This window comes from Colius striatus, chromosome 27 (genome assembly GCF_028858725.1).
Source record: "Colius striatus isolate bColStr4 chromosome 27, bColStr4.1.hap1, whole genome shotgun sequence".
NCBI classification, from domain to species: domain Eukaryota; kingdom Metazoa; phylum Chordata; class Aves; order Coliiformes; family Coliidae; genus Colius; species Colius striatus.
This window is the reverse complement of record NC_084785.1, coordinates 801074-826317: the sequence shown is the minus strand read 5'-3', so window position 1 is coordinate 826317 and position 25244 is coordinate 801074. Positions and strand designations below refer to the sequence as shown.

Here is a 25244-nt window from a genome sequence, read left to right as displayed (position 1 = left end):
CACCACTCTATATTGATGGGGAGGAGAGATGATAAATAAATAAAGGAACAGTAGGAGCAAGGAACTGTGTCTTTTACTCTTGGCAGCCTGGTAGTAGTAGGAAGGTCTTCTGTGCTAGGCACTTTATATACATTGGCTACAAGACAATTTTAGACTCCAAGCCCTACAATCCAAACCAATCCCAGCTGAACAGCAAGACCTTCTTTCTGTGAAATTGAAATTACAAGGTGTTAAGATTAGTCATTTCACTCCCATAGTCTTTACCAATGAAGCTGAGTGTTCAGTACAGTCAGGTTGCCCTCTCATTTTGATTTGTCCCTCACCCACATGTCAACTCCAAACATTGATTTTAAAAATCATTTTTGCAGTTTCTGTAGCTTAATATAAAGCAACAGCATAAAGTGTCCTCATGAACACTACTGCAAGTGACTGCCTGACCCTTACTTATAATCCCCTGTAAATTCACCCAAAAAGTCATGAACTACATAATATTAGTTCTTACAGGCTGACATATTTCCCTGATCTTTCATGAGCCACATGGGGAAACAGTTTTCGCCTGATCTGAATGAAGAAGGAAAACAGTGATCCTAATCAACCGTTTACCCTTAGTGACTTCCCTAAACAAATCTGGGAAAGAGCTTAAAGGCTTGGGAATATCCTCGACCCTGCTTGATGCACTGTAATAACCCTACCTAATTATACTGATATAAAAACTAATTGGAAAGATAGCAAATGTCAGGGTAAGATGCAAATTGTAGGGTGTTAATTGCTGAACAGGTGCTGGAATAGAATTAAATGAGCATCTTGATTAGGAGAGTGGAAAAAACAAATGTGGACCCCGAAATCAAGTTGGCCACGTGAATTATTTAGCAGCCTCCTTGTACCAGCAAAGGTCATGTTGATGTAACCTCTGCTTTGTGATGGGTGGGCTGACAAAACAATAGTGAACTCCAGGAGAAAACATGGCTTAGGAGGGAGATGAGACCATCCAACATGCAACATTTTCAACGGGATAAGGGAGGAGCAGTTTTTGTTGGGGGACGTGGAGGTGGATAACACACTAGGAGAAAGTTTTCTGTACAGATCACTGGGCTCACCTAACCACTACTTCTAAAGCTACAGGAGTCCCTGACTGCAGAGACCATACAAGTAAACCACCTGTCTTCTGATCTTGTAAGCACAGAAACAAGGTTACTGCCACACTGAGCAAATATTTTGGGACACGAGTGTCGGTCCGGACAAAAAATGGACTAAAAGCCAGTTTCTGTATTGGTACGGAACTTAAGAGGATTTTCAAGCACAGCCAGAAACTCTTCAGTGACACTACTACAGTAGTAAATTATTATTCACACAAGCCCTCTCATATTTCAGTTGCCACTGAATGACCAGTGAATAGATTAGATCAAATAACATCAATTAGAACCAACAGCCTAGAAATAAGAGAATCTATCCTTAGCAGTTATTATTTGGGTCATGTAAGTAGAATAATTCTCCTGAAGGGTTTAGTGCAGCCTCAGTTATCACCGATTTTGACTCTTAGACCACCTTTTTTGGTGAAAAAAGTAGTGTTTTGCAAGAGCATGATGGGGGTAGAGCAACAGACACGGATGTGCTGCTAACACACTGCAGTCAGAAAGGAACATTTTACACACAGCTTCGGGGGTAAGGGGAGAAGCACACTTAAGGCTGAAAACTCAGATTTATGACACTAAGACCTGAAGTTTCCTTTGTACCTAGGGGATATGATACAGCATGGGTGACAGGAGAATAGAGTGGCTACTGCATTGCAATGCTCAGTCTCCTGGGATAAAGACACCAATTCATTATCTGCACACCATCCTTCTTGGGGCCTCCACTGCTGGAGGAGGTAGCTGCCAATCATGTTCCACTGCAGACTTATATTTAGTGCTTGCAGTGTGGGCTCGAAGCAGCTGCAGGGAGAAACAGGCTCAGTTAATTTTTCAAGTTCAGATCTGTGTCTTGGAGGAGAAGGGCTGCAACTCAAGTTGTCTTTCCAATTACTTTGGCTTTAACTTTGCTATTCAGGGCCACTACAGATAGACAGGATGTACCTGAAATGCTGTATCTGGGCAGGGAGGAGGAAACAAGGATGACACATTCAATTCATGTAGGGTTAAGCTGAGCAAAGTCTCAGTGATATGTTAAAATCCTGTAGGTATTCATTGTACATGGGTATGGTCACAGCTGCACTGCAGGCTGTTTCATACAGCTATAGGCAACCAGGATGTTAACAACTATCTGTACTGCTCTTTGCCAATGCCAACACTGTCCCAAAACAGCTCATGAAACAGCTCTAGATTTCTTACATATTGAAAAAACAACATACATGAGAGATGGTTATGGATTGATTGATTTTAGTTTTTATTATATTTTGTTACTTGAAACAGATTAAAGTTTACAGAAAGAGAACATTTCACTCATACCTGCAACTTACAGTCATGGGAAGTCTTTCATGCCAAAGATCTTAAGTACAGGAACACACTGAGCTCATAAAAACATCATTCAGAAGCTAGAGAATGCCAGAATTAAGGTTAAACTAACTCAAATTTAAATCTTTTTGACATATACAGTACAATCTTTAACTGTAATTCCTCCCCAGTGTGTTAGCATGTACCTTGTCACCATCTCCTTTTTTACCTGCTCATTCTAGCTCTTTCTTGACTCTTCCTCAGCCTCTACCTGTGCTCAACCTGTTATCAGGTCCTAATCTGCCAGTCAAGACTCCTAGTCCAGTACAGAACTCCTCAACAAATTGTAAAGCCTAATTCTCTTGCACAGAAGTACCATTTCCTCACATGGTAAAGCAGCTATCAAGACAATGCTCCCAAACTATGCACAATATATATCCACAAGCATTGCAGGCAAGCCTTAAGTGATACAAAGGATTAGCTGCATGACAATTTACATTAGCCAAGGAATCAGAACCCATGCTGCTCTAAAATCAGCTCTGATCTGTGCAAACAGAGAGCATTTATACCTTGTGGCTCTTCTCTTGTTAAAGCAGTGCTCTCAAGTGAAGCAAAATAACCATCCAATGTCTGAGTGCAGAAAGAGACAGAATTCCACATATCTTCATATATAACAAAGATAAATTTTGCCTGCAAAACCCCCCCTGAAGCTACAGAAGAAAATTAAGGGTCATACAGCCACATTACCCACCAGAGAAATGGTTAAGGTCTCTGCTTTTGAAGGACAACTTTCTTTTAGGCAAGTTATCAGGCAGGGAGACTATCCTGCTTGCAGCCCTCAGCTAAATAGAGAGAAAAAAACCTGACACTGATACTTTTTGAAAGCACCAAAGAAAAACTAGAAAATGAGAGAACCAGATGTCTGTGAAGGAATGCTGGGAAATGCTTGAGATAAAGGGGAAGGGCAAAAAAACCCCACCAAACCTTTAACCAAAATGTCCCAGAGGAATTTTTTGTTTAGAGGTTCTATGTCAACAAGTGACACTGACACAACACTGTATACTTTTTGTCTCCTCTTTAGCAGAGGAATTTTGACTGACCAGATCTCTGTCAACATCAAGGAGAATGATTTATATACTGGCCTGGATTCAGAGTTACAGGTCATCATAACTTTTCTTCAAGGTACTGAGAACCCATGTTCCTAATGAGAGTAGAGATTTGGAAAAACACCACTATGGAAGCATTCACTGGTACTCCAAATTAGTATCTAGCACAATCTAGTTTGAAGACCCAGAGAAGGGCCATTTAAAGCTGTCCAGGAAAAAAATTTCAGATGTATAAAAGGCATGTACCAAGGAGGCAGATCTCTTCAGCTTTACCAATCACTCCAAACTGCACTTTTTGGTTTAGATTCCTGTCAACATGAGAATCCCAAGTCTCATCTTTCGAAATAGGAAATGTGAAGAGCTGCAGTTGCTACCAGAAAGTTTTCAAACAAACCAGAAGCCCATATGGAAACCTCAGCAGTTTCATTTTTGTTTTCAAGACTTGGTTTCAACGAAATATTTATGTACATGCTTCTTGATGTTGATGCTAAATAATATCAAGTGCTAATTGCTTTGCTGAATCGGGACCCATTTGCTGAAATAGCTTTTTATCAATGTTGCATAAGAAAACCTAACCACATCTCTTCAAAAATAATTAAATCCAATTTGTATTGGCATCAACACTCTCAGCTTCAAGTCTAATTTCTTTATGCCATCAGCTAATTTCATCTGTTCACTCTGTACTGGCTTTCAACTGCTTTAAACGCCTCGGTAATTACCCTCCCTATGCCACCGCTTTTCAAACACTCAATGATCTTCCTCTAAGGTTTGGCATTTTGAAAAAGAATGTGTGTGTGTGTGGATCTGGCTAATGCAAACGTACCTTATGCAGTTGAGCTTTTGCAACACAGCTCTTGGGTACAGAGCCATAAGAGCAAGGCAATTATTTCTTTCCTTTCTGATAGAAGCCTCTTGCACAGAGCTGCAAAGATCAAGACAAGGACCCAGTGGGAAAATGCAGGAGTGGAAAACTTTTCCCCTGAAGCAAAGGAACAGACCTAACTACAAGCAAGTGAACACCTACAATAATCAAGCTAAAAAACCAGCTTGGTGGTGCAGTCAGCAGCAACAATGGAAAGCATAAGAAATGTGCAGAACTGATGGCACATCCTGTGGAGAAGGTTGGCTCGTTCTTTGAGGGAAGCACCGGGAATACAAGGGAAAGGACTGTCAAAGGAGCAACTTCCTGACAGGCTACAGAGCCTGAATCCTGAAAGCATTTCTGGTAATTGACAATATCATTATGCTTTGCTTGGGATTCACATTTCCAATGAGAATAGTGCCTTTTTTTTTTTTCTTTAAAGAGATGAAGAAAAACCCATGGAGCAGAATTTTCTGCCTTTGTGCCAAAAACTGAGCAGAGGGAAATGGGCTCAACATTCTACAGGCTGCTGAGCTCCAATCACTTCACTCACTAATCGCCCCAGGCCATGTGGGTATGAAGTTACGATGCTTTGAGCTGGAAAGTTCTATAAGCCAGACTCTTCTGGAGTTCTCCTTAATGACTGGTAAGACACTATATGCCCTATATAAAGCCCTATCCAAACTGCATTAATCTCCCTGAGAACAACTGCTCATGGACAGCACAACGACTCTCATATATAGTTGTAACAGAGCCTAAGCTGACAGGCACATTTGTATTGCCACCAACATCATTAATCCTCCTCCCAGCTGCAGGCTACCCTAATTTTGGTACCTTGGGTGCAGCACAACAGTGGAAGGGCAATCTACACAAACTATTGCACTGACATTTCCTACAGCCCAAAGAAAGCTTCCTGCAGGAACAAGAGAAACTGGGTGTCTGTCATGTTGTTTTTACCCCACACATCTCCTGAAACGTCCTATGGAACAGTATACCACTGCTGGGCAACACCTGGTTCAAAGACAGCAGACTGGTTAAATGTGGGACAAAGCCTAGGTTTAAACACTCAAGGAATAAAAGTGCACATGTACTTGGAGAATTATGATGTGGTTTTAGACTCCTAATTTAGAATTAATACTACAGCTTGATGTTCAAAGAGCAAGAGCAGAGGCTGCAAAGAACTGCAAGGAAAACCATTATGTTTTCATTCCCAAATTACAAGCCTTTTCTGGAAAAGCTGACTGGGTTTCAATCCTCATCTTTTGAAATGGCTCACAGTTGGACCTCAAAAGATTTAGAGGAAAAAAATTGTTAGTCACTTTTGAATTTTTTCTGCCAAAACATATAGAACTGCTTTCAGAACACTTGACTAGAACCTGGCTCCTGCTTCCACTGAAATTGAAGGAAGTTTTCATGTGGATTTGCACACAACAAATCCCCAAACCTATAACACACCATACAAGTCAGAGCCCTGGTGCTTGTTCTCTGCTGAGATAAATCAAAAAACCTTCAGTCATCATCTGAGAAATCAGATGATGATTTCATGGGAGAACTGTCAGCATCTGGTGAAATCAGCTTTCTGCCATCTCTTGTCAGGTGTGACAACGCTGGGGAGTCCATGAGAGAAGCAAATGATTAAAAGCCACCACAGAGAAATCAGTTACCACTTCATTTTATTTTCTTCAGATAGTCTTTGTAGGAAAGGTACAAACCCATGGAGGAAAGAGCAGCTCCTTTTGCCTAATGGCTTCACAGTCACAGAGACTCAAATAAGCTGACTGCTTAAAAACAACTCAGGAGCCACAGTAAAGGATAGAAAATTATTGCTTCCTGTCATGACCAAATATTAAACACAGCACACACCTAATGGCTCTATCACTCCCCAGGGAAGAAGCTTTATGAACAATATAATCCCAGCAGACTTGCACTGTTTGGACTTAGAAGCCTCATTATGAGTTCACTGATCCAATACAATTTACAAGCTCAATGGACTCCACTTGAAGGAAAAGCCACTAAACATGGAGGTATAAATGGAATGCCCATGGAGAAATAAGCATTCATTTGTGAAGGAAATTAGTAGACAAGAGGAGATAGAGAGGGGAAAAAACAAGGAAGAAAAAAGATGGGTTGGATGCCAGTGGGACATTAGAGATCCAATCCAGAGAGAAAGATATGGGTATTAATTACACTTGCAGAGAAGAAATGCTGTTCCAGGATGTGCTTACATGACCCACACACAAGACCTGGATTCCACTCCTCACTGTCACAAGCTCTCTCTCCTCTCTTGGGCAACTCTTGTAAGCTTTTAATATCTAAAATTATGAGCTCGTCTACCAACTGACTTAAGCAAGTTTCAGACAGACAAGTTCTGAAGGACTCTGAGTGGTGTTCTGAGCAGGACAAATTATTTCCCACTCTATCTGAAAGCAGGAAACACTACACATCCATTGGGAGACCTTCAGATGGGAAGCACTCGCTATCAAGAAGCTGAAACCCTGAGATGTTTACAGGGTAGAAGATATACGAGAGCCTACCAGAAACAGATGGTGAAACACACACACGAGGAAGGGATGGACAGAAACAAAAGGTTCAAAAGGAAGGCAAGAGGCAGTAACAAAAAAAAAGGTTAGGGTAGATGAAGTGACAAGTCCATAAAAACAGGTCTAGACAGAGACTAAGGAGTGCAAAAGTGCTAAGGAAGAGTATTTTAGGTTACAAATGCACAGAGGATGCTTTCAATGGGTTGTAAATACCCTGAAATACTGGCATTTTGAATGATAAGTGCTGGCAGATTCAGGCAAATGCAGGCTCATTTTCAAAAAGCTGACTAAATTGTAAAGGTCCCATGTCACACCCCACTGCTGAACAAGCCCAGAATTTATCCTCAGCTTCTATTCCCTGGGGTGCTTTAGTTCATGGGAAACTTCTACTCCATTCTCCTCCTCACGACTACCAAACCCTGTGATTCTAATGGCTCCTTACACTGATGTCTCATCTGTCCATTTGAGACTCTTGTTATCAGCTGGCTATGCAGCCACTTAAAGCTCACTCCCCTGGTGTTTATGAGAGCACAACAGAAACAGGATCAAATTCTCCTTACTGCAGGGACACTATTTTCAAAGGGGACTAGGGTTTTTCCATACTATGTTTGAACTTGGCCCAAAACTTTGCACTGCTCAGTCAGGATTCAGCCACAACCACCCATGTTTTTTATCTCAGCTGAAGCACAACTAACCTACCAAGATGGGAAATCACCCATGCTTGCTGTGAGAACTGCACTACAGCATCATGGAATCTTATCCCATTTATGCAGAATTGCTGAAATCCTTTGGGTCTTGTCTTCATTGGACTTATTTTCTTAAGGCTTCCAGGCAGCAGCAGCAATAGTGAGATTTTATTTCTTTAAAATATATACTATGTCCTTGCTCAGACTTCACCATGCTCCCTCCTTGCAGCTCTGAAACCTGAACACGTGCTAATGATTCCAGTTACAGATGTAGAGGAACTAAAGCAATCAATATTGGTTAACACTCCCCACCCATTACATTTTTTACCCTTCTAACATATCCAGAAGCCAAGCACTCCACTCAGAGGGCTCAAGTGAGGTGCTCAGGCCAAAATGGCTGCAGTCACACAAGGACTAGGACATGGCTAGGAGCACACATGTACAAGAAGCTAGTGAAAGTGAGATTCCAGTTCTGTTAGCTTCCCAATCAATCTGTGCTTGCAACCACCAGTGACTTAAACTCATCTTATCTGTTCTCTTCCTTCAGCAGCAGCAACTATGAGTCTGGGAAGAGAATAACTTCAAAAATCACTCCAAAACAATCCCCAACCTAATGGCAATAGTTTTCCACATCACTGTAATGTTTCCACATAGGAATTCTCAGCATCTGTATGCTTGTGTTATCAGTAAAAAGCTAAATGAGCACACACCTGTGCTAGGCTCACTGTTAAAGAGATACTGTCTGCACAGGAAGCAAACTACAAGGAGTCTGCAAAGGAGAGAAAGGACCAGAAGCCTGGACTTGCACAGTTCAAACTAGTTTCCTAACCACAAGCACATTCTTCGTTTTCTTAGCACACTCAAAGAGATCTTCAAGCTTCTTTTGACTCACCAGCTTGCTGGAAAATCTGTTGTCTGTTGACATTAAAAAAGAAAAAAAGAGTAAGTGACACAAGATAGTCTCCAGTTTACTCCATTTATGAGCTCTAAGTGACTGTATGCATCAAAGATTTCAAGATGCTTTGGACAGCAAACTAGTGAAGAAATGTTCTTTTTGCCTAAAAGATGGCAGTGGAAAAAAAGAAACAAACAAATTAGGCACTAAGAGAACCACTTGTCAAATGGCTAGGATAGTGCACTTTAAGTTACTGACTCCCCACAAACATCCAGTCTACTAAAAAATTCATAAAGAGACAGATGGCACAACAGCAGCTCTTTGCAGGAGAGCAGGGTTTAGCAGTGAACAAAGGACTTTGACTCCCTAGGACAAGAGAACAGATCATTGTGGGGTTTGGAGCATGCAGGGAGCTGAGGGCTGCATCTATCCATGGCTCCTAATTTCACCCCATAGCAGCAACAGATTTGAGATATTTATTCTACCTTGGCATGCCTACAATGAGTATGGAAAACAGAGTAGAACAAGAACAATCCAGCTCTGCCATGTAGACAAACTTCTCCTTGTAGTAGAAACATCAAAGGCAAAAATTCCTGTTTAAGGATCTGAAACCACTTTCCACAGCCAGGTAATTGCTAACACTTTGTGTTGAGGGAAACTGAGGCATGGAGTTATGTGACTTGTTTAAAGTGAGGGCAGTTTGGTATCGGTGAGATCGGTTCCAGGCCTCTCCATTCATGCTATTCTGCCTCTAAGCATTAGGAAATATCCTTGTGTTGCCCAATGGGTTTTGGGATCAGCCTGAAAGGGAGATGGAAGGGATAAAGCCCTTTTTAGATGGCTGAGATTAAGAGGAAAGGAGAAAAAAAAATAGAGGGGAAAACAACCCCAAACCACCACCCAACATAGCCAGAAATCTGCACTTACTTCAGAACAGAGCCTTTGAAAGATAATCTATGTGCTCTTTTAGTTGATTTTTAGAAAAGGGGGTTGGAGTAGGGGGGTAACACAAGATGACATAAAGCCCAGCCTATTAATGTAGACATCTCACTGAGAGCACTTTAACACACACTATAGGGGCATAGTCAGAATGTGTAAGCCTGGCAACAGCTGTCTTTCCTAAAGTGAGTTTTAGTGCTTGTGAAATGTGCCAGCCAGTCAGCCTGGGAGAGCTCAGTCCTCTGTTTATCTATACAGCAGGTAGGGCGTGAGTTATCAGCAGGGAAGGAAATCTCTATCCGTGCCGCTCCATTTCTGCGCTGAAGGGATGGACCCCTATGGCACAAGAATGTAATCCAGCCTCTTCAGCTTCTTTATAGAGATGCTAACAAGTGTGCCAGCTGTGCTCATGCTCTGAGCTTTTTCTTTAAAAATAATACTAATAATAAAATCCTGAACATTTCCTGCATGTGTCAGCTGACCAGGGTTGTAGTTCACCATCTACTGAAACCGCTGTGCCAAGTGCTCAGCTGGTGCAAAGTCAGTGGAGCTCTGCTGACCCAGCTGCAGACCTGGCCCCATGCCTCCACCCACTGGTTAATGCATGTCTCGACCCAAGGCAATATTCCACGCAACCCAGCAGTTCCCTCCAATCCCATTCATCACTACAGCCACTGCCAGGGTAACAGTTGCAATAAATAACTAACTAAATAAAAGGTGTAGCACCTTAGATTCCTTAAAAGACAATTAGGGAGAGTTTAGGTTAACAGTAGGAGGAACCAAACACAGGATTTCAGATTCTGAGCTAAATGACCTCACTCCATCAGCTCAAAGACAGCAGAGGACTCAAGAGCCTCCACAGAGCACAACCATAAAGACAGGCAGCTACACACAGCACAGAGCTTATGCTCACATTTTGCAGTGGCGTTCCCAATCGTTTCCCCTGTAGTCACAAAAAAGTCTGTCCCATCCCAGTTGCATTGCACTGTTTAATTGAATTAAGATGTCTCATTTGAATTACAGAGAATTTTTGGTTTACTGCTTGTCTCTTGTTTAGAAGAGGGAGAAAAAGTAAGTAAATAAACTGTTCAATCAAAAGAGTCACCCAGCTTCCCCCAGCACTCTGGAGGCTTCAATTAGATCACAGCTTTAGTAAACTAGGGAAAGCACTAAGAGTAATAAGCACACAAAATAGCTTAAATCTAAAAAAAAAACCCCAAAACACAAAGAATTAAAGAAAATAAATCTTTCCCACTTGATGAATGGGGAATTTATATCCCAAACTATGCAACTCACTTAAAATGAGAGAGAAAGGCTGCAATAAAATAAGGAATTAGATTAATTTGCACTATCCATGACATTAATCATAAGACCAAGTATATTTCTTTGCATAACTGGGGTGGGAAAGGTAGCAAACTAAGGGATTATTATACAGGCATGACAAAATGCAGCTTTCACTTGGAAAGTACCATCTGCAAAAAGAGCAAACTTCCACCCTTTTAACTGAAAGCCACTTCAACCTGTCCATTTCACATCCCTGTTCATGTTTTCAGAGAAGGAAATGTTGGTACACAAAGTTCACACTGTTATTTTCCAGGAATTACAGGGAACATTAAGAGCCCCTACTTCAACCATGAGAAAAAGAAACAAGAACATTTACACCTCTGAAGTCTCATTAACCTAGCAATTCCACAGGTACTCCCTTCAAAACCTAATCAAGAATGAACAGAAATTAAGACCACTGGGAACCCACCATGGGAACAAACTACAACCAGTTTAGCTCTGATGAGTTTTGATCTTGTACATAAAGCTCAATCTTGCTCTAACATTGAGAAGTGACCATGCCTTATGTTGTCTACTAAACTTGAAGTGTATATTTTGCAAGTGTTTCTGGACTAAACATCTGTCACAATCTGCATATTTCAAGTGGCCTTTTCAGTCTTGTGATCCAGTGGAGTTGTGTCTGTTTCTGCTTTTTGACGCCTTCCACAGCAGCACTGCAGGATTTGAGCTGTGTCACTGCTGTTCAAACACAGGCAGCATTCTGAAGTCTGATTTTTATCTGATTTACACCAGAATTCTGACTCAGAATATTGAAAGAACCTAAATACTCTGAAGTATCCTACAGACATTTATTGGTGAGAGAGGGTACATGGGAAAATATAGTGAAGAAGCTCCCTTGCATATAGAAAAGTGCTAGTTTCCAAGAGTGAATGGAAAAATAACTGCAAGGCCCTTAGGATCTAAATCTAGTCCCCAGAGCAAAGGTCACAGCAGAAATGTTTTATTCAGCATAAGAACTTTTGGAATTCATTCAAGGAGAAGAAAAAGCCCAACAACAACAACATGGCTGACATTTTTTTCCCACTGAACTATTTCTTCCTTATAAACAGAGATACAAGTTTCCATGATTTGGCAAAAAATGGCTAAAAAAAATGGCAATGAATTCTCCCTCCCTACAGCAGTAAACAGGTAACACGACAGTCTAAGCATCAGTCTGGAAGTGTAAAAAGTAAGGAAGTGCTGAAAGAAGCAATTAGAAGAGAAAACACTGTACTGCTGATGGAGGTAGGTTCTCTTGCAGCAACTTGTAGTATCCCTGAACTCAACTCAATTTGGTGCATGTTCAGTTCAGTGCAATGCTGGGCAATCAAAGCACGGTTTAACCATGTAGATCCCTACACATAACAGCTGGAATTACAATGCTGAGGGCACCTTCTGAGAGCCAGTCACAATTTTCTCACACACTCCTGCAGCAGGAGCAATGTCTATAAGCAGAATGCCTATAGCTGTTGGCAGAGAATCTACCAACTTGAGGGAAGTTTGGAAAGGTGAGGATTCTTTGGCCACACAGATGACTTGTTAGGCACACTTTACACAGAGCTGTTAAAAAGAATAACTAATAGTTTTGCTTCCATTGCATTTTACATCAACAGATCTCTAATCTCCACAGAAAACATCAGAATCTTCATTTTGGGTGAGAACAGACAGCTTGCTCAAGATGACAAATTCAGTAAGTGATAGGAACTACTCTCTTCGTGGTCTTAACTCACAGGCTAGTATATCGTGCCTTATGTCAGGCTGCTTCTCCAGCAGTAGGACAAGATTCAGAAAATTGAGACTTCAGATTGTTCCTCAATACAGATTCATCTCAAACACCAACACAGATAAAAATAAGCTACAAATTTCATAGAAAAGGTCAAGATGGCAAATGTAGGACTTCGGTGTCTAGTCAGGAAACTGCCCCCCACACCAACAGCCCAGTTCCAATTTCCAACTTTGGCCCCAACCACAACTTGAGAAAAAAACTAGAAGGGAAGACCATGGGGGTAAAGGGAAAAAACCTCCAGCACATCAAAGTCCCAAAATTATTATCATTCTGCATATCCAAACAAATACCCAAGAAATAATGTCAAATAATGCTGGTTAGAATGGAGTTAGAACATGCTAGACACAAAGACAAAGACTGAATCCACAATTAATCCACTTCAGCGTCAGCTCTCCACTGGCTCCCTGGACCAGCTGCTTCAGGGAAAATCAACTCTTGAAATAGTTACTATAGAATAACCTGGGCTGAAAAGGTTTCTTCCTGACTTCTCCTTATTTATTGTTCTCCTTAAGGAGATCTTGTTTGTGTACTTTTTGAAACAACTTTGTCTATTCTTCTTTTCCTTTTTGAATCTCGTTGAACATCACATTTCAAACAACACTTTGAGTCAAAGAGTTACCCAGGCTGGTTTTCTAAGCCTCTACAAATACTCACAATTTTTAACGTCCCAGATCATGGTTTAACAAACTGCTGCTGTCTCCTGGTTATGTTATTTACCTAGAAACTGCCAAGCAGAACGTGGACCTGGAACCAATTAATATATCAAGCTGCTGTTCTACATAAAAATACTCACAATCCTCAAACCATCAGTTTTAAACCTAATATGTTGCACTTCTGCCTTTACCCCTTCTTCACTCCCTGTGTTTCTACAAAAATATGGTTCTTCCATTAAACAATGTCATGGAAGCTACCAGGTTGCTCAAAGCTTTCTCTGTTCTCAGTACTCCAGCAGGATCATATCCCTGGTGAACAGAAATGATGCATACATGGAATATGTGGTCCCAATGCAAATGATACACAGATAATGTAATCTAAAAACAAAAACCCCATCAACAATTCCATCAGGGTACACCCAGATGAACTTGAGCTAAATCAACTCTTAAGGCTGCCATGTAAATACACAATCATGAAGCACACACATCTCTAAATGGCAGACACTGACATACAACCATCAAGACCTTCAGCTGCTTCGAAGCACAAGGAACAATTTAGGGATGCTTTTGTGTGAAAATGAGGATTCTCTTCCTACCTGTCAATGATCACAGGGTCAGATGGAGTCTCATTTCTGTTGCCACAACTTTTCTTCTCACAGCACCGACTAGAGAGAAAAACAAAATTAAAGAATTACTGGCACAGGTGAGAGCAAAGCAACGAGCTGCAAGGCTTTTCTGCAATCCTCAACGTGTGCCTGGAACAGTGACTTAGAAAATTCTAAGCAGACCTTCCAGAAGGGAGAAAAAGTAAGGGAACTGGGTGCCCAGGTCCTGGTTGACTCCAGCTGGAGCTTGGCACTTGGCTCCTTGGAGTGGTTTTATTTTTGAAGCTCCTAGACAAAAATGAACAGCAGTATGGTCACACTTCAGACTAAGGTGCTATTCATAAAGGCTTAATAAATGATTAACAGATGTCATAATGACATTACAGGCATAAATATCATGTGTTACATACGGTTAAAGGTCTATCAAAAGAAGCTGTTAGGACTGGCTATAAGCAACCTAATGATTTGTTATATCCTAATAACTTATTTGTTGGTTATTAATTGGCTGGTAACCCCTAACCTTCACATGCCCACGAAGCTAGAAAAAAAATATAGTAGCTCCACTGAAATAAAACAGAAATTGAACACAGTTAAATCCTGCTAACAATCTGAAGAGATGACTTTCAGGTTGGCATTTTGTCTGTAAATCCCTTTGCAATTGTTTTAGTGATGATACTTATAAGCATTTTACACTCTGTGGCCACCAGCTTGACTGTATAGAAACGACAACTCTGATGAGCTCACAACATCAAATAAATACATTTCCGACTTGGTAAGAGAATGCAAGATAATGCTGTTGCCCTCAGGATCTGGCAGTAAGGTACATCTCACAGAATGATATCTATGTTATGCCCACATCTATGCATGTGTGCATACACACAGATGCAAACACAACTGTGTATTTATGTTGTGTGTGTGTACACACATGGATGGATGTCAATGTATACGCAGATACATCAGCAGATGGTACAGAAGAACACAGCCTACACTCAGCAACTATTTGATGTTCTTCACTCACAGCAAATTAAACTTCCTTTAGGAATGAACAGGATCTATATATTTCCTTTTCCATTTTAATAATAAACAACAAACAAAACAAAAACAATAATCAAGAGACAGGTTGTTATTTCCTCTCCACTGCTGTACTCACTGGCATGGCTGATGCTCCTTGCATACACAGCAGCTGGCTACCAAAAGTGGAACAAAAATAACCAGTTCTTGCTCTCAAATTCTCAGTTTTAAAGATTTTGTAGCAATACAGAAGTCTGAGAAAATTTAAGCTGTATTGATGTTCATATAGTTTGTTTCAACCAAGCCTAACACAAGAGGGGGACTATGGAGCCATCCAAATCTTTAAGAACGTGTAAGAAGTCCCAGATGCCTTGGAAGTCACCAGATCAGATTCTGCCTTAAGTCACACTAATGCATTTCCAAATGATGTTTTTCCCATTCTGCTGAGGTTGTTCTACTTTACACAAGTGGAATGAAGGAATTGTTTACATTTCTGTACAGAGGTGCAATAGGTGCTGAATCCATTTGTAAAACTCTTAATTCAGGCTGAATCCCACAGTTCTCCAACCGCAGAGTAATTCCAAGCAGAGGACTTGAAAATAAAACCAACCAAACCAAAATGCTTGAATTCACTCAAGGCAGTACAAAATATGAGAGTAGCCTTTTTTCTTTAAATGCCTAAATATTCAATTATAAATATACAAAACAAGCATTTAGACAAAAAAACCCTTTCAGAAATGAGGTTTCCAACGTGCCTTTTCTCCTTCAGTTCCAGCACGTGCTAGGAACTTCCCCTCTGCAAGTCGAAACTGCCCAGCAAGATGAGATACAACTAACACATCTATTTGAATAGCAGCTCTAACTGTTTCAACATTTCTGCATTCCCTTTGCCTCAAACCTGCACTTATTCATCGATGCTACTCCTTTTAAAATAAAAGGATACACTAAATATTTAAAAATCCCTGGGGCAGACCCTCTAGCTGCTGTAAATTGTCATAGCTCCATCGACTTCAGTGAAGCTATGGTAATTCACACTAGCTAAGTATATCCCACTCCCTCCTTCTCTCAACTTTAAGTACATCTTTTATACATTTTACTGCCTAATGAGTGTGTATTAAAAAAAATAAGCATATTTTTCTACTAAAAGCCAAGATGTGAGGTATTTCCTAAAGAAAGAAAAACCTAAATGTCAAAAGGCAGTAAACTCTCACTCAGGAAAATGTAAATTAGACATGTACTTTTAATGTCTAATATAACAACGCCCTGGAAATAACACTGGGAACAAATCTCTCGCTGGTTTACGTGTCACTACAATAAAACAACAAAGGGAACTCGATTTTTAAAGTATTTCTGTCTTGTTTCGGTTTTACAGCTAGCTGAAACACAAGTCATTTCTTCTCTTTGCAACACTACTAAAGGAGATATCCTTTAGTCATGTAACTTATGCAGATGGTCAGTAAAAAAATACATCAGATTGCACTATGCTACAGAGACGTTCAGGTAAAACACACCAGCAGCACCTCCACCACATCCCATCAGCTCATACACTCTTCCCAGAGAAGTTGCCATTTCTTGGCATAATAAACGTTTTAGAGTGAATTATGTGAGGCTGGAGTACCACGTGGCTGGGTTCTGAAATAAGCACATCTTGCTTTATTTTAGTTTATTTAATATTAGAGTTGGGAACTTTACATCTGTAATGTTTTAAATGTTTCCTTCTAAAACTGGGGCTTACAACTACAGTTGTCAAAAACAATCTTACAATTATCTACATTCTTACCACACTTGGGTAACAGAATTTTGTTGGAGTGGTAGTTTCTTTCCCTTTGACTGTAATACTTTGAGCCCAAACATTTATGAGGATTTTTCATGACTAGCTAAAACAGTCACTTCCAGTAAGTGACTCCTTCCCAGGTAAACCAGAGTGCTTTTAAAGACTGAGGATGTTTCAGCCTAGCATTTTAGTAAAAGTCCATCTCAAACCCTTACATCCCCGTTTCCAAGTATTTCATCACAGTATCCAAGCAATGACACTTCCACTGGGTTTCTTTTATGAGCATTTCTCTAACAGAATTGACTTGTAGAATTGACTTGTTCCAAAGTAAGTCAAAAGCAAAAATCCCAAACTCTGATGGTCCAAGAACAAGCCTACAATAATCTCTTTCATATCATAATTTCTTTCAGTAAATTATTGACATGACTTGATTGATATTTACATCTCTGCTACAATGTTGAGCTAGGAACATCCCTTTAGAGGTAGATGCTCATCTGCTTTAAAAAAAGCATATCAAAGCCTAAGACTTGTATTTTGGTTTATTATAGTTTCTCCTTTAACTAGAAGATCTACCTGGGAAAAATAATGCTTGTGATTCTGTGATTAACAGTCCTGAAAAATTAACTAAAATCAAATACAGACCAAAAAGCTACCACAGACAACACCAGCTCTACAAACTGAATACTCCAGAAGGCTGTCAAAGGCAAACTTGCATCTTTTCCCTCCTCACACTTGGCTAAAATGGTTTTAAAATTCAGCCCTCAACTTCCCTCCCCTCACCCCCCCACCAAAAAAAAAAATCTGTCTCTAATTTCAAACTCAAATAAGCTCACAGCATGGTGGCCTTTGTTTTGTTTTCTTCTCCCCAACTCCTCCCTGCAATTGCATAACAAAAGTGTCTAAATTCACACCATCTGGCCGATAAAGACACAGGCCCCAGTGGCCGCCTGGCCCAGCTGATTAGAGCTCCCGTCTAGTCTGAGCCTTGTGGCGAAAGTCACAGCTGTGGGGCTTGCTTGCACTCAATACAACTCTGTTATTAGCCAGCTGTAGGCCCTGAGACTACTTCTGTTCAAATTATAATACCTTTTAACCCTCTGAGCATTGAGGGCATAGGGGGTTGCTGGCAGCAGCATAACAACTAGTTTCCTCTTAGTCGATAATTGGAAGAAAAAGAAGAAAATAAAGAAGTTATTCCAGGAGAGGAGCCTCTTCACCTTGATTTGGAATTATTGGGGGGGAAAGACTCTGTATTTACGAGACCCACCTAACAGGAACAGTTCCCAACTAGGCAGCAATAACCCAAATGAAAAATTTCAGATCTGCAAATAAATAAATAGAGCCTCTCACTGAAAGCCCTAATTATTGAGAGTGGAGAGTTTAACTTTCAATTGCTATGACAGATTGCTGTAGCCATATCAATATTTAGACAACTTTCCCGCTAAGCACGCATCTGTCACTGTCGGAGCGGGAGACGCGGCGTTTCGGATGCTCTCGTCTCCCTACAGCCGGAATATCTGAGTGTGTGAATGCGTGCAAAAACATGCCAAAACCAACCAAACAAAAAGCCTACCTTCAACTAGTGAGAAGTGGAAGAAGAGGAGCCAAAAGACAGGCAGGTCCTTCTTTTTAAAAACAGCAGGCATCAATTTGGACAGCAGAGTGGGTACAGTGCATTAAATTTTTATACACTGTTACTAATGCAAACTAACTAGAGGCTTTAAAAATTGATGCTGCCACTTAAGCAGCACACAAAGAGGAAGATTTGATTATTGTACTTAAAAGAAATAAAATAAAATGTCAAGTTTAACTAGAGTTGGATCCATTCCCTTGGCATTATTCAAAGTGATGTGTGTAATGCCTCTTCAGAACACGCAGCATCCTCTTCAGAGAGACTTTAGGAAAACACGACATTTAAAATCAAATGTCTTGATTAGGTTACAGAGCGCTTTTAATTTTGTTCACTAATCTGTGTTTTACATGGAAAAGACATCCCCCAGTTTTAATTCTTCCTTGGCTAATCTATCAAGCAGGAGATTTCAGAACAATTGGAATAATGGCTTACATTTGTAGCACAGTACCTTAAATCAAGCACGGAATATGTTTATAGGCATCAGTGGAGGCAGGGATGTAAAAGCTGAACGGAGCACTTGATACTATAAAGGTATGGAGAGGAAGCAGGGGAGAAAGCCAAAGTGATGTGATTTTAAAGAAATACGTTTGGATGGGAAGGTGCTGGTGTTTGCTGAAGTATTTAACTTCTGAAACAGAGCTGCACGCTCTCCAGGAAGCGACAAGGATGAAGGCTGCTGTTATTTTGTTAGCACAAACCAGGACCTGACTGCATAGCAATTGAAAGCTTTTTCTTCTCTAATATTCACCAAGTTATAGTGAAGACTCTCAACCATATGGACAGCATGTATGTTTAAATATACACACAAGTTCTAGATGTGCCAGAAAGTCACATACATAGGCTGGATTTTTCCTGCTACACCCACAGGTCCTCATAAAGCCCACCGTATGCATCTCTCATGTGATGGATGCCATGGTTGTGAACACACATGTGAACGTTGGTCAGAAGTAACAATGCTCATTTTCTTAATGAAAGCAAAACACAACTACTAAACACTAATCATTTCCTTGATTCTTATTATACTTCAAAAGTAATGGAATAGCTGGCCTAATTGTTTAGTACTGAAGCTGAGGCTTTCCCTTGGCAGAAGTCTGTCCAGATAAGCTGCTCTTACTACTGCATTCACTTAAAAGGCTACTTAAAAAAAATCAAGTAGCAAATTGCAACATTAAAAGAAGCAACATTGAGTCCAACAAGCTTAACTGCCTCCCACTACTACCATAAATCACAGCCTGTGTTTAATAAAGGTCAAGATTGGTTTTGCTTTTCATTTTATGAAAGAACATTCTATGCACAATTTAACACATTTTAATATAAGAACACAGACTGTTTGCATTGTTATATGTATTGAAAAAATTTAATTACACAAGAACAGGAAAAGTAATAAGTTACCATGGAAGCACAATGTACATACATACGGAACATGTAACTTCAGACTTACACAAATGTTATTAAAAACATCCTCAACTCATTTTACCCTCTAATTTATAACTTTACATGCTAAAAATAGTGTCTTCCTTAATTAAAAGGTGGAAGTCCCCTAAATATTCCTTACACAGCATATAAACTAAGGATTTGTGTTTTGAGAGGTTTATTTTTTGACTGGGGTGAAACAAAGTAAAATTAAAGGTTATAATCATGACAATAATAATTATTATTAATTAAGAAAATTAAACTATTCCACCAGAGAAAGTTCTGTGAAGAATGCCTTTTAGTTTCCAGGTAAAAATCTGCAAGTTAAACTGGTCATGCTCAAAAGATGAACGGGGTATTTTAAGAAACAAGTATATGAACAGTCTTGATTTAAACACCTTGTAGGAAGGCCTAGTTTAAACAAAAATAGCCCAGCTGAGACAGTGGACCTGGAGCTGCTAAAGCTCTTTCAGTAAAATAGAAACAACACACAAACACCCCCCCAAATACAACCACCAAAAAACCCTCAAATATCTGTATTGAACCCAAACCAAATATTATTCATATGTAAAAAAGAAAGTTTTCCTACACAGAGAACCTCTCTGACTCAACAACAAAACAACTCAAACTCTTCCTTCCTACAATTTCATTGCAAAGGCCATTTTGGCATCTAAGGAAGCAAACTTAAATGATATACTGTTAATAGAGCCATCTTACCTGCACATGACTTCATGGGTAAGCAAAACTCTGCACATCTCAGGATTCTTGTTCTGTCCTTCGTAAGTTATGGGCTACAAAAAATAGGAAAAGAGGTAAGGCAAGAGCATCCGGGGGTTATTTATTTGTTGTAACATTCAGGTCTGCCGTGAAGGCTTTTTTAGCATTGGTCATCATCACTTCCAAATAAACACCTTTACACAAAGTCTTATGGGCAGAGGAAGCAGTTTGTATATAAATACTGATAAAAGGTAGATATAAACCTACAATCCATAGAGGAAAAAAAAGATACTTAGGAGCATGACTTTTCAATTGCCCTCAAAAATATGGTCTGCAATACAGAGGAACCAGAGACAAAAAATAAGTGAGAGAAGAATAGGCTGGGCAACGTTCAGAAAAAAGGAAGGATGAGATGGGACAGGATTGCACGACACATATTAGCTACGCTCACCTGCTTAGTGACTGAATCAATGAGTCTAACATACAGATCCTGTTCAGTCCTGACACCTAGAGCGAGAGGGAAGAGTATTAAAGAACGCCGTTACGAGCATCTTTCTCCAACCATCAGAACAAACCCATGTAATCTCATCTAGTGCCTTATTAAACATCCTCAGAAACACCATTTAGTTTTGTTTCCTCTACTATTTCCCAAGCCCTTCCACAGCAGATAAACTTCAGAGCCCATCCCTACACCGAAGGAGCACCATGCACAGCAAATTCAGTGCGTTTCAGAAGTCAGAGTGACAGCACCTACAAACCCTGCCTCGCTGTCCAACTACAGAAGGTGACTGGGAAGGAGAAGACTCACCATTGCTATAAAGGAGTTGCAGTTTGTAATGTGTTCCATTGTTTGTCTTTTCATTGCCTTGCTCCTGAAAGAGAGAATTAAAAAAATCCTTCCAGAACTTACACTTGGCACATTTAAAATGCAAAAGCTGATAATTGTGATGGAAGTGACAACAAAGTTCATTAAAATTCCAAGAGATGAATCCACTGATTGGGATATATTAACCTTCCAAATGACCCAGGACAAACTACAAAATACTGCTGACATCTCTTCCTGCAGGAGTTCAAGAACTTCTTTTCCCCTCTTATTTGCTATTATGCTCTCAACTTTTTCAAGGCAAGATTGATTTGTACATTTCAAGTCAGTTACTATAAAGCAGATTGATAGGAGGTTTTGGTTTTAATTTGTTCATTACTTTGTAAAAGTGTTATTTTGAGTCACTGATATTCAGTTCCTGAAGATTGTACCACAGGGATGTTTCTTGCATGGTTTTTTTACCATAGCTTCCTAGAAAACAGTTCTTTATGAGCACCTTAATGATTAAGAAAAATCTTGTCCATATCCATGAAAATAATTATAGAAACAAAGTGAAATGGTCAACATATGGATCTGAAACCCAAAAGCAAATGCTTTTCAAGTCCTGCCACGGATTTTGGAGTTTTAAGAAACAAATCTAATGAAGCTCAACAGACACTATGACATGGTACAGGTCAGATTCCACTTGTCTCAGAAGCACTAAAAACTTGGCAGATCTGGTGGGTACCACAAAGGAAAGGGAAAAAAAGAGAAAGGTACATTTGTCCCCCATTACATTTTTTACCCCGTTTTCACTGGGCACATGAAATTCCCATTGTATTCCCGGTAACAGCAGAGGCACAGAGGGCAACCACTCTACCCAAGCACCTGAACGCTCAACCAAGAGCTGGTTGTATTTTGTTACAGACAACAGGTATTAGAGTTTAGCAACTTAACGGGGAACAAGAAAAGAGCAATTTGGGGGAGGAAGAAGAAAGATAACAAGCCTTACTTTATCATTTTCTACAAAGTCCACAAAAGCTGTCCTCTCTATTTCCACGGGCTGCCCCTGTCTGTCGTAGAGAGCCAGAACAAAGTGAAAGAAATTGGATTTCCTCAAGTTGGAGGGTGGCTGCTTTTCAAAGTGAGCTCTGGACAAAGCTACTCCGCTGTGGAGGAAACATACGGGATGGGGTGTGGGGGGAAAAGACAAAGACATTACCAGGTTGTGCAGCAGTAACGGCAAAACAACAACAGAAAAGGCAGAACACATCGAGAGGACGGACGGAAATCGTCCCCTCCTTGTGCCAGTGCCACAGAAGGTTACGCGCAGTCACTCTTCAGCGCCGACCCCCGCCTAGTCGCTCTCCCACCGCCGCGGGAGCGCTCAGCGGCGGAACAGCCCGGGGGGCCGGGAGCGGCCGCGGCCGAACGCGGAACCGGGCCGGGGTGGGGGGCAAGGGGCCATGCCCAGGCTTCAAACTCTCTCATTGTAGCTTTATAGCTACGCTCTGCAGACAAGAATAATTTACAGCCCCTGAATATGAAGAGATCGGTTATTGCTAAAGGAGTCTTTCACTCCCTCCTCTATTTTCTTCTTGCCTATCACACTCATTTCTGGAATGCAACACGCAGGTCGGGGAGTAGATGTAACATGTGAGAGAGTCTGGAAATGCTATCTGTACATCCCAGCAGCGTTCATGTTTCCTGTAGAAGACCTTAAAGCGTTTCCTGCAAGCGGACTGTCAACTCGAGGGCACCTACATTTTAGGCAAAAGACAACTAGTTTCACGCAGAGCATCCACTTTCCTCGGCAGCGAAGTTTGGCACTGTAGTATTTAGTCACTGACCTGTTTGAACCGATGCCGGGGTCTTCGGTTTCTGATTTAAATGGAAAGAATTTAGACTTAAGTTAATTAGTCCTTGTCCTAATCCTGTCCCTAACTGCAGAAAACTCAGTGTCGTTTCCCACATGTTTCCCGGCTCGGGAAGACTTCTGTGTAACCGCAATATCCCTAACTGCAGCTGCATTTCTTACCTAAACTAGTTGTTGCTCCCTCTCTCTAATGCCAGTTTCTACCTACTGCAGGAAAAATAGGTGCACTTGAGCACCTCTATATTAACGGACACATTAAGCCTATCTGCCAGACAAGTTAGGAGGCGGAACAGCTTCAGTTTGCAGTCCCCAAAATAGCTCCACTGCATTGGCAAAACTATCTGACTCTTTCGGAGAACTACGGATGTTTCCCTGAGTTTTCCATTGCCAAATAGGTACAGTGTGAACTCACCACATCCGCCACAACTGCGCCTAGTTTGGGGCTTCCTCTCATTCAGCATGCAAGTACTCGGATTTCTGCGTTTGTTATGGATCTCTGAAGAAAAACCCTGGCGATGCCACCACCCAGCACAATGCGACTGCACCTCCAGCGCTCCCGCGAATTACAGGCTTCTTAGGAGCCGTTTCCTTTTACTTTCGCTTTCCCCAGGAATAAACCTCTTTCTCCTCCATCGTATTTATTAAATCGTCTATCGACATTCATAAAACTCCGATAACTCCTCCCATAGCGCTTGGAAAAGCTTGCTCACGGCTCAGGCCGTGGGTGGGGGCATAGATGCCACTATTTCTATAACGTCCCTGTTTCATCTGAATTCCCATCTGCTGTTACATGCCCTTCACCTTGTCTCTATATTAAATAACACACAACTTACTCCCGCCATCCATGCAGCCTTCCCCAATCCCACTACTGGCTCCCCTTCCCCGATCCCACTACGGGTTCTTCTTTTCCTTTTTTTCCTTTTGGTTTGTCCTTTTTTTTTTTAAGGTGTCCGGACAGGGAATTATTTTTATTTTTAACCTAACAAGGTTTTCATCTTCTCACCCCTAAGGGGAAGAGACTGGAATAACGGTCCTGTGCCGACTTGGCTGGGAAGAGAAAATGAAAAGGGGGAGGGGGGGGGGGACGGGACACGACTAACCCGCCCGACCAGGTGAAAAAAAGGCAGCCAAACCCCCAGGTCGGTGTGGTTACGAGCATTTCAGGTCAGCAGAGCTCTCCCGCAGGTGCTACCCGCAGGCAAGCGCGGGTCTGGCGGCGGGGCTGGGCAGGACGGGACGCCGGCGGGCTCCGGGCTCCGCGCTGCCGGCACTTTCCGCCCCCTCGCTCCTGCGAACTCCCTTCTTGCCTCAAAACGTGCTTTGCTCGCCGCTTGCCTGAGTCAGCCAGCAGCTGTGAATTCACGCGTTATGCCTACGGTAGCTACAGAGCCGCTTGAATTAAGTAAAACAAGATGGGCCGGGGAGGCTGGGGGAAAAGGATCTACATTGAAGTTAGTTGTGACTTGGTCCACTCCTATTCCGCTGTGTGACCCGGGAAGCGGGAAGGGACAGTCTGTATCACTCGATACAATTAGTCCAGCCCCACACACACCTCACTTTAGCAGAAAAAGAAAGAATGATCCCATCTGTCTGTCATCTGATCCCCGCACTGGATTTTAGGACCCTTGATGCTCTCCGGTCTCGCAGCACTTCTCCCCTAGCTGTACTACCTTGGATTTTAACTGACCAGAAGAGATCGTGAGGGGGACAGAAAGGGAGAAAATAAATTTATATCAATTAAAAACAACAAGAGGGACTAAAGAAAAGGCTTGTTTGGGGAAAAAATAAATCGGGGGGAGAGTGGGGGAGAAAGTCACAGTTACCTTTGTGCTGCTACGTTTGCATCCACAACCCCAACGTTTCTGACCCAGGACCTGACGGAATCCATTTCAGAACCTAGAGATTTATCTTTCAGAATTGGTCCTCTTCCTAAAGTATCTTGAATCCCAAACATTTAAAAAGTCTATTCCAACTAAGCAACAGCTTCCTTTTGGGAGATAAGGGAGGAAAAAAAAAATGACAAAAAAAAAAGACGCAGCTTTGCAAATTGCCACAAATCCCAGGAAAGTGGAGAAGTTCAGCTTTAAAACCAACTTCTTCTGCTTTGAAATTCTACGTGTTTTGAATGCCTTCAAATAGGGAAAAAAAGTTTTTCCTCTTGCAAAGTAAAAGTTATGCTGATTCAGTCTTGCCT

At 41.2% G+C, this 25244-nt stretch overlaps 1 protein-coding gene across 1 annotated transcript in view; it reads right to left on the bottom strand.

Moving 5' to 3' along the window:
* The window catches only part of EBF2 (EBF transcription factor 2), a 123400-nt gene extending 99835 nt beyond the window's left edge, over positions 1–23565 (bottom strand). The window contains exons 1-6 of the mRNA XM_062015823.1: positions 23463–23565; positions 22187–22343; positions 21181–21244; positions 20824–20879; positions 20373–20446; positions 13816–13884 (exon numbers count right to left, since the gene is read on the bottom strand). Of these exons, the coding sequence (XP_061871807.1) occupies positions 13816–13884; positions 20373–20446; positions 20824–20879; positions 21181–21244; positions 22187–22343; positions 23463–23467 (425 nt within the window). The 5' untranslated portion in view covers positions 23468–23565. The remainder of the gene's footprint in view (positions 1–13815; positions 13885–20372; positions 20447–20823; positions 20880–21180; positions 21245–22186; positions 22344–23462) is intronic.
* Between the last annotated feature and the right edge of the window lie 1679 nt (positions 23566–25244).